Consider the following 9,973-nt stretch of genomic DNA (forward strand, 5'->3'; position numbering starts at 1 on the left):
ATGTAGAGAGCTCTTAGTTTCCCTTCCCTGGCTGAACACAATGTTGCTGTTGGTTGAAATATGACTCGGTATTAGACATTAGCACAGTAGTGACCTCAAACAGAGAGACGGATGAGCTCGCAGACTCAATCACCATCTGTGATTAAATTACTCTCATCTCATGGCATGAGTGTGCAAAGATTACTCGCATTTAAACTAGGAGTTGAGAGAAGATGGACCGCGCAAAGACGTGTTTTTAATTATAACAGCTAAATCAATTGACTTGATTAATATGAGGTGATAATTCATTGTGTACATTCTTTCAATTTTTTCTTGGTTTGATGTAATTGCAGGTCATTTTTTTGTACTGTTGTATCCATTGTGAACGTGTGCTAGAAAAAGGTCATGACCGGGCTCATTTTGTAGGAATGTAAAATCATTGTGTTTGGACAGAGAGTGCTCTAGGTGAGGGTAAGTCTCCATCCCGGTGTGTGTGAAGCAGTGGAAAGGTACAAAGACCACAGATCCTGGTGTGCCCCTCAATAATAAATGAGATACAGGTATCATCGCGTCATCTAAAACCCAGGCTCTCCTCTTTACTCCACTGCTTTCCTGCAAATGGAAAGCAGTGGGTGGAGGGTGTGCGTGGATCTGAGTACGTTTTGATGAATAATTCAAACCAAATCAGTTTAGAGAGACTCGAGCAGCTCTTACTCAGCTTCTCACTGCCTGTATTCACCAGCTTAACTCATTGCTTTGAGAGGACACTGTTTGTTTTCAGAATATTTTCAAGAGAAATTTCTTTTCTTTCTAGAGAAATTTCTTATGGATCTTTTCTCCCTAAAGGATACTACATTGGTCACCTGAGCGTCATGGCACCATGGTACACAGACTGTTAGGGCTGGCTAATTTCTCCATAACTGTATTTCTGCTTCCTCTCCTTCTACACGGTAAGAGGTCATGCACTAAATGTTAAAAGTAACTTGGCATAAATTTCTGGCATTGTGAAAGCTAAAATTTTATTTACTTTAAACAATAGAATGAAATTCAGAAAGATTTCTAAGAAAGGATTGTAGCACCATTAAAAGTTACTCTTATCACCATTTTACAATTGACTGTGTTATTTTATCATTTAACAAAAAAAAACAACAAATTGTATGATATTCATTTATAGTTAGGTTTAATTTGTTGGAACATCAGCAGAACAAGTTCTTGTTATCAATTAGGTTATAACAGTGGACTTAAAAACCAAGGTAGACTTAAAAAAACATAAAAAAAAATGATAAATGCCTTTTTACAAAGAACTGCACCGTATCAATAAATATGCATTTTTTTGCAATCATTCACCATAAAAGTGCCTAATATATTACACTGATACTAAAGAGATGATTGAATTTTAATGATTTATTAAAGCAAGTGCATTAATATGAACTGTCAGAATTCAGCAGTCCTGTGTTATACATTTAATGACTTCCTAGTTATTTAAAAATACCTAGATATTTTTTGTCATTGTTCTTAAAAGTCTGCATTATGATCTCAGGTCTGGAGATCGTGGACCCAGGGCAAGTCATCTACAGTGAAACCAAGACTAATGGAGTCGTGGACAAAGGAGTGATTCTGGAATGTGGCCCCACCCTCCCTGATGTCTATATCTGGAGCTTCACCAAACCAGGAACCGATAAAATTCAAAGCGTGGTGTATAACTTTGGGAAGGGTCCAAGGTTGCAGCCACTAGCCAAAGATTTGGGTGACCTGAACATCATCAGTAACAGCGCCTCTCTTTCTATAGCAAAGCTTCCTCTAGCAGCAGAGGGTTTATACACCTGCCAGGCTCTGTACGACACCGCTGAAGGACTCAAGTTTTACTATTATTATGTGTATCTGCGTGTTTTAGGTTAGTGACTAGTGTTCAGAGTGAGATCTAATACAGGATGAGCTCAACAGTATTGTTTACATGAGAAAATCTATCTCTTAATGTGTCAGAGTCTCGGTTGTCCTCTAAACACTGATCAGTACCAAGGTTTCAAGTTAACTGGAAAAATAAGTGAACTACATAAAATGCATTTTAAAATATCTAAATAGCTCAGTCACCTTGTATGAAAAGTTTTTAAATGAGACAAAAGAAAAAATTATAATTTACAGTGCAAAAATGGCCATTTTTAAGCAATGATCTTAAATATATCATTTTATCATCAAAGCTTTCAAACCAATGACCCAAAAAGAGTTTTAATGGTTTTTAAGCAACAGTTAAAAAAAAAGCAATGTCACTACTGTTATGCTAGTTTCAACATTATGGAAAAACAAAGAACCTATTATAAGGTAAAAAATGGCAGACTATTAGGATATTCATAGCTTATAGAATTCTGTGTAGTGGGTTATGGGAAATCTATTACAATATCAAGTGTATTATGGGCAGACAGATTTTTTACTCCACTTGGAATCACTGACCCAAGATTTAAGTTCAAGATGTCAAGAGTTGCATTTTTTTAAAAGTTTACTATAGCTATGATTTATTTCCAAGTTTTCCGTGAAACCATGTTAATTTAAAACCAGTTTGATATGCTAATGTACCTGGTTACTTGTTTTAATTGACATATCTAACAAGGCAGGTTCAGGTCAGTGATCAAGGTCAGCGATGTGTCCGTTTCTCAAGACTGTGACCCAGGCATGCTAGCAAGCTATCATATGTACATGTTGGGGTTAATATCAGATATCTATACAAGCAGCTACTATACACAAACAGCTGAGCAGGTGTGAGCAGATCTATTTCGCAAGGCTTGATCTAGCTATATTTCTCTACCATCAGCAAAACTGAACTCTCATTGTTTCAAGGCAACACATTATTAATATGTTTCTACTCTGGAAATACTTCTCCAAAATTAGCTCAGGTTTTCTTTTTTCCATTTGTGAAATATGAATTAATTCATAAAGAGAATCTCTGATCATAGTGAATTCATACACTGAATATTCTAACTTGTAATTAACAAGTTGGTAGTCATTAGAGCCTCACTATCAAAGCATTTATTTTTATATAATACATGTGCATGTACAAAACCTTAATATACTTTAAAACAAACATATGACCACTTTTATTTTCTGAATCATCATTTTTCATATTATTACAATTATTGTTTAAAATTGCATTATGGTGACTTTTGTTGTTTTATTAGCATTTAGCAAACATACTTTTAAAATATATGTAGTAATTTGGTGTAATTTTTCTGTGGCACAGTAGAGAATCCATGACCAGCAATTGCACATTACATTTAAAACTACTTATATGTTCTTTATAGTAAACAATCTATAAAAAAAAACTTTCTTGAATGGTTTTGGCTACATCAATTATAAAAACCATAAAAATCAAGAATCTTATGACAACCCAAAAGAGTAATCTCAAAATATCTGAATTTGGCCATTACAATTTTTGAAATGTATAACAGTCTGTAGGATTCAAGACATCTCTAAATATCTATAGGAATAGATTTATTCTGTGAGATAGAAGAAGATGATGTTAGCAAGATTGTATAGATTGCTAAAGGAAAAGATGGTTAAATCTAATCAATTTGCCTATATTGGTAAATGCATAGGTAGCACATGTACAGTGTCTGTTTACAGCTGCTATGCTTGGTAGTTAACACGAGTAGTAATGCTAACATGTGTCCTACAGTGCCTGTGTCCAAACCCTACATCCTGCTGAGTGACTCCTCACCAATAGAGGGTGCATCAGTGTGGATGCGCTGTGGTCTGGAGAATGGCACAGGCCCAGTTCACTATGTCTGGGAACAGGAGAACCATAGTGGTCAGGTCAGCATACTGGCAGAGAGCGACAGCAATTTGATAAACATAACCTCCATAAGCCGCAACCACACAGGCTGGTTCAGGTGCCTTGCCAAGAATGAGGTCAATCAGCAGACTGGTGACCGTATCTGGTTAGACGTCATATGTGAGTAAAAGTTTGGGCTATCACTGGTTTATTTTATATATTCACACCATATTTACAGCATTCTTACACAAATGTTCCATTTCCATAGTTGGACCAGACCTGCCACAGATTGATGTAACACCCTATTCAGTAACTGATCGAGGATACTCAGCTCTGGAAAGAGAGACTGTTTCCCTCTTATGTCAAGCTTCATCCAACCCTCCCAGTATGTACGTCTGGTTCTACAACAACTCCCAGGTTTACACTGGACCACAGCTCACCATCACTAAGATCCTACGAATGCACACAGGCTACTATGCCTGTCTGGCCCAGAACACTTACCTGAACACCCGCTCCAAGAAAACCATCACTCTCACCGTCTACTGTAAGTCTTCTACTCTCATGATTCTCGTTTCAATCATACGGACTTTTCCTGTGTCTATTCAACCTCTTCTGGTCAACCTCTAGTGTGGTCTTATCTTAACTTTACTTGTCTATCATTCATTCCTTTGCTTCCATTGCTTCCTATTATACTTTCCCCTATATCCATGCATACACATACACACATTGTTAGATGTCCATTGACCCAGGATGTGCATCTGTCTACAACAAGCATCTGGATGAGGTAAAGACAACTTTCTGGCAGCTGTGCAATTGAAGGTATAGAGCAATGTTGTTACTCTCCCTGCAGCATGATAAGCAATGGTAAGGCATTCTTGTCATGACCTCTGATCTGCATTGACAAATAGAAACATAGGGTTGTAGTCACCACAAGTGCACACATCGTTATTCAGACACTCAAACATAAAGTGGAGACATGTCTCAGTCATATACAATTTTAATCTTAGACTTTTTTCTTGTGCATAATCTAGTCTCAGACACTTCTACTAAATAAACTTGGAAGCAACCTTGGAGGCATGAGTTATACCCAGCTGGTTGTAATATTCTGAATGGGGCATCCAAACACTCATTTCTGAATATGCATAACATTCCCATAAAAAGGGGCAAAAGCATAAACATTGGCATGCCTTTTGAGCTTAACTTGCCAACTCTGAAAACAGTCTCAGATTTACCTAAGACTGAAAATTGCTATAGAGCAGTCTAAATTTAAGGCGTTAGACCTTTTTCATAAATAATGTTGTTTCTATTTGTATTCTTGAGGGCTCCCCTCAGGAACATTTAAAGTTTTCTAGAAGTACTTATGACTTTTATAAAAGGAACATATTTGATTTTCAAAATAGCTCAAATGCAGTAAATTATGTTGTACATCAATGTGTACCATGTTGCTCGTAAAATATACCTAGCCTCTAGCTCTTAGTTTTACACGCTCTGGCTTTTCTGGATCAGTTCCCTTCAGTTTTATTCAATGATTTTCTTCTCACAGATCCACCAGATGGTGTGCCATCTTGTTCTATCTTCCCAACTAATAACTACAATGACTTAGCTCTCATCTGTTCCTGGGGAGGGGGTTACCCTCCAGCTACCCTCAACTGGAGTCCATATGTGAATGGTGATAATTCACAGGGTGTCTCTAATATAACTCGGATTCAGCCAGGGTCTGAGACGGTTAACAACTCTGTATTTACCTGCTATGGCTCACATGTGGCACGTACTTTCCCACCGAGCTGTAGCACCAGAACATGTGAGTACTATGGTTTACTGACCTATGTAAAAAAATGTTAAACCATGACATATTAGCCTTTGGGACAAATATCCCTTGTTTCTCAGGGCTGCCTTATGGAGAACCTCAGTGTGTTGCACATGCGACTCGTAATAACGAGTACCTGATGCTGTCCTGTTCCTGGGAGGGTGGTTTCCCTCGGGCTCTGCTGTGGTGGGCTTCAAGTTCAGGAGACATGCAGGGAACATCTGAGGAGAACTCTAATATCCTGGTCCTGCGTTCCAGCGCCACCTACAGTGGCAAAGCCTTTGTATGCCATGCCAAACATCCACTAGTTAAAGAGAGCATGCAGTGTGTGTTAAAATTGGGTAAGGATTGTTTATCCATCGGCAAGATTTAGTTGCTGTATGCTATATTTAAGCGTGTGCTTAAGAAGTGAGGAGCCAATGGTATTTTCCATTGTTCTTCCAGAGGCACCAGTATTAATGACTCAGCGCAGTGTTGTTTCAGTGTATGAGGGAAATGATGTCCAACTCACCTGCATCCTGAGCAAAAACTATCCTGCAGTCACAGAAATTACTTGGTACAATAATATGAAACAAAAGCTGGGTGACAGTGGCACACCCCAAAAGTATGTTCTACAGCAAGCTGCTGCCTGGTCCAACCTGACTGTCCGTGAAACAGATGGCATGGTAGATGGTGGACAATACTGGTGTTCTGCTACTAATGCTGTTGGAGGAGCAGAGATTCCCATCTTACTGGTGGTGCTTCGTGAGTTTCTACAAGTTAATGTAACCACAGATGAACCACGGAATTTCTTGCAGAGATTATTCTATAGTGGATATTGTTATCGAGTTACTGAATTTAACTTTAGTGGAAGTTTGACTGCTGTGGCATTCCTTTATGTTATATTCCTTAGTTAGAGTTTATTATTACAGTTTTCATATTATATATTATGATTAATATATTTCATAATCCAGAGATTTTGGACATTTTACATTTTTGGGCAAGTCATACTCAAAAAATCTGTGTATTATTTTAATCAATAATAAAGGAAAGTTTTTAAAAATAAAAAACTACATTAAAAAAATACAGAGCGGCTTTGTTTTTCTGGCTTTGAAACTAGTTTCAAAAAGCCAGAATAATCTTAGGAATGATTGGGTAAAATTGTGAAATTGTGAACTTGAAAACATTGCGAAAGTAAATGGTCAAATAAAGCATATAGGAAGTGTTTATTGAATACATATAAGCTGTCTACTTAAGTGTTAATGACTGAATTTCCATTCAGGGTACCCAATGCCTCCAAATGTCACCATCAGTAAGATTATGTACAGCAGTCGTCAACGAACAGATGTTAATGTGGAATGGCTGATCCTGTCAGATGATGACTATACTGGGTTCTTCATAGAGCGTCAAAATCTTCCCTTCCCACTCTGGCAAAAGGTTGTAGGAGATCTGGACCCCAGCACCCGAAGCTTCCAAATTACCAACCTGGATCCCGCTGGCACGTATGCAATCCGAATCACGGCTGTCAATCACCGCACTATTGGACATCCTTCAGAGTTCAGGAGTCCAGGTGGGTAGTGATGTTAAATTGGATCAGGTTTACAACCTATATCCTGTGGTAATAGCTATAGATTGTCATTAGTTATATAGATAGTCTGATAAGATGTTTTGGTGTCTGAAATCTGATCTTTAATTTTGCACTGCAGCTACAAAACTAATGTTGTGACAGGTACTGTGAATATTGGCATACTCAAATATAACTCATTAGTGAGTCAGAAGGTTCCTAACCCTGATCCTGAAGAACTCCATTTTTTGCAGATTGTACTGTTTTTTCTGCTTCCAACACTCCTGATTCAACATATTATCTAAGTGGCTAATTAACAGCATGTCTTGAGTTACCTGTGCAAGAACAGGAGATATTTTATGTTCAAGTTTGGGATCATATACTGTAAACAATTTGATTTCTAAACACATCTTTGAATGGTGGGGCTTGGTGGTGTAATAATACCAAATAATCCTGAATAAATTGTCAATAATCACTTGTCCAGCATCTATAGTGTCGAGCAACATGGTGAAATTTGATGAAGTGGATGCAGATTGAAGCAGATGCTAACAACACTAGCCTTGTAGCTTTATTACAAAATTTAAGCAATTGGACACTGATTATCTCTGAATATAATTTACAACAGAAAATGTTCTACTGATTTTAACATAACTGTTAAATACAACAGTTTCTTTTAATTCTACTGTCAGTGAGCAAGCTAACAGAAATGGTTCTTTTTTGTTTTGTTTTGTCTACATAGGTGAAATGCAACATGACAGATCACCACTTAACCACAACAACAAACAAACCTCACACACTCACTCTAACACACTGTCTCTTTACTTGATCTGTCTGTCATCTAATTCCCTGATCGTTTCTAACGTTATTATTGGACTGTATTACTATTTTTTGAATTAAGCTAATATAATAGCAAATACTGTTTGAATCAAAGATAAATACATTAACTAGATCAGCTCATAAATAATTAAACCATTTATTATAATAAAGGATGTTAGAACAAAATGTGAAATTGGAATTAGATGGAAACTAATCAAGATTTTTTGTCTTCCAGCTCTTCCAGGCTTTAATGCTTATCCTGCTGTTATCGGAGCAGCTATTGGAGGCATGCTTATAGCGACGATAGCTACAGTCCTGCTCTTCATGTATCTGGTGAGGAATCGCAACAACAACCCACGTAAGTGTGGCATTGCAACAAGGGTTTAGATTTGCACCGTAGTTTCCTTGTAATTAAGGATTGTCAGTATGTAAATTTTAATTTCATGTGCATCATTTGCTAATATCTGTTGCAAAATTATTTCTGCAGGACTTCATGACTTGATATTTGGCAGGTATGTATGCAAACTGGAACTGTTTTTCTTAAAGATGAATTTAGGATTTTGTTTTAAAGATATTATTTGCTATTCCAAAAATAACCTGTAATAATTTTAGGCCTGTAATAATTGTAAAACTTCAAATATATTCAATCTTTCGATGCAATGGATTTAACTTTTATTTTCTTTTAAATTCAGTTTAATATTTTCTGGCCCTGAAATTAGAAAAGATTTAAAAGATTTTATTTATGGTTTTACTCACAGACAAAACAGTCAGTCTAGAGAAAATATCAGCTCCCCTGAAGATGAAGTTGGTGAAGTGTCAGAAGCAGATGGAGGTGGAGGAGAGACAAGTCAAGGTACCATAGAGAATTCGTACACAACAATGTCATTAAAAATGTTCATTTGTAGATTTGGAGCTCAATTTAACTTGACACTAATGATAAGATTTAAATTCTCCAATCACAGAAATGAAAATATTTTTAACCGGTGTATATCAATCCAGTTCATAAGAATAAAGCTTGGTCATATGCTAACTGAAACTGAAAATCCATTCCAAAGAATTTCAGTAGAATTAATGTTTTTATCCGGTGATTTTTTGCGTAAAAATTTTTAGCACGCTGAAATGTTCACCGAAACATTTGAAGCATATTATCAATACAATTTTGCAAATTTTCTTTAACTTTAGCACAAAAATTCTGTAGATACTTCAAAGGTATAACAATAAATTTGAAACAATTTTAGTCAAGAAAACTGGCAATCATAGAAAATAAATGGTCATGACAGAATTGATCGTATCATGCACCCGTCACTGACAAGTACCTGAAAAACAATACACGAGGCTTCGTGATTAATGTAAGACGTTAGTCATCCGTCAGATGGAAGAATAGAGGTGTGTGTGTGACATCCAGTCATAAATCTGTGGTACAAGATGTGCCCAGAAATTACGGTACGCAATTTCATTAGCCTCTGCTACGTTCGGCAGCCTGAAATAACACCGCATTAATTGTCCTTTTATAGATGTGCACACAGCATATAGACACTGATGGACGATGGGCTATGACATTCTAAAATATTGTAGCCAGAGCCTTTCTGTGAAATGTCTCTCCATCACTGCATCCTGGAACACTCTATTACCCGGTTTTTCCTAGACACATGGCCTTTGTCTCATAAGAGCAGTGAACTAAAGCACTATCAGATGTGGTGATAACTACTCAATTCAGGCTCATATCACAACTCCTATCTTCCTGATATTTAGTACAATTGTAATTATTTGTGAAATTAAGATGACAGAAAGCTGGCCAGTTTTCTCAATACTCTCTGCTTATTAAATGATCGTGATTTCAGCATGCAAACCATTTTATTGGTTAAAATATCTGAATGGAAGATGAATGAAAATTGATATATTGGTTGGTTTTATATATATATATATATTTCTGCATTAAACACTCTGATCACCTGCTGATAGTAAGATATTGAGGTTTAGCCCTCACTACCTAAAGAGAGCACCTCCTTATCTATACACTCATCTCAAACAGATAAAACACTAAACTTTAATTCAAATACCAGCA

The 9,973-nt window shown here is 36.7% G+C and overlaps 1 protein-coding gene across 1 annotated transcript in view; it reads left to right on the forward strand.

Annotated features, from left to right (window-relative positions):
* The first annotated feature begins 692 nt into the window (after positions 1–692).
* Positions 693–9,973, forward strand: part of LOC113634967 (V-set and immunoglobulin domain-containing protein 10-like 2) — a 10,507-nt gene continuing 1,226 nt past the window's right edge. The window contains exons 1-11 of the mRNA XM_027134182.2: positions 693–929; positions 1,520–1,873; positions 3,647–3,922; positions 4,011–4,286; positions 5,286–5,543; positions 5,630–5,890; positions 5,994–6,293; positions 6,811–7,098; positions 8,144–8,266; positions 8,396–8,420; positions 8,667–8,761. Coding sequence (XP_026989983.2) covers positions 860–929; positions 1,520–1,873; positions 3,647–3,922; positions 4,011–4,286; positions 5,286–5,543; positions 5,630–5,890; positions 5,994–6,293; positions 6,811–7,098; positions 8,144–8,266; positions 8,396–8,420; positions 8,667–8,761 — 2,326 coding nt within the window. The 5' untranslated portion in view covers positions 693–859. The remainder of the gene's footprint in view (positions 930–1,519; positions 1,874–3,646; positions 3,923–4,010; positions 4,287–5,285; positions 5,544–5,629; positions 5,891–5,993; positions 6,294–6,810; positions 7,099–8,143; positions 8,267–8,395; positions 8,421–8,666; positions 8,762–9,973) is intronic.

The sequence above is a fragment of the Tachysurus fulvidraco genome, chromosome 21 (genome assembly GCF_022655615.1).
Source record: "Tachysurus fulvidraco isolate hzauxx_2018 chromosome 21, HZAU_PFXX_2.0, whole genome shotgun sequence".
NCBI classification, from domain to species: Eukaryota; Metazoa; Chordata; class Actinopteri; order Siluriformes; family Bagridae; genus Tachysurus; species Tachysurus fulvidraco.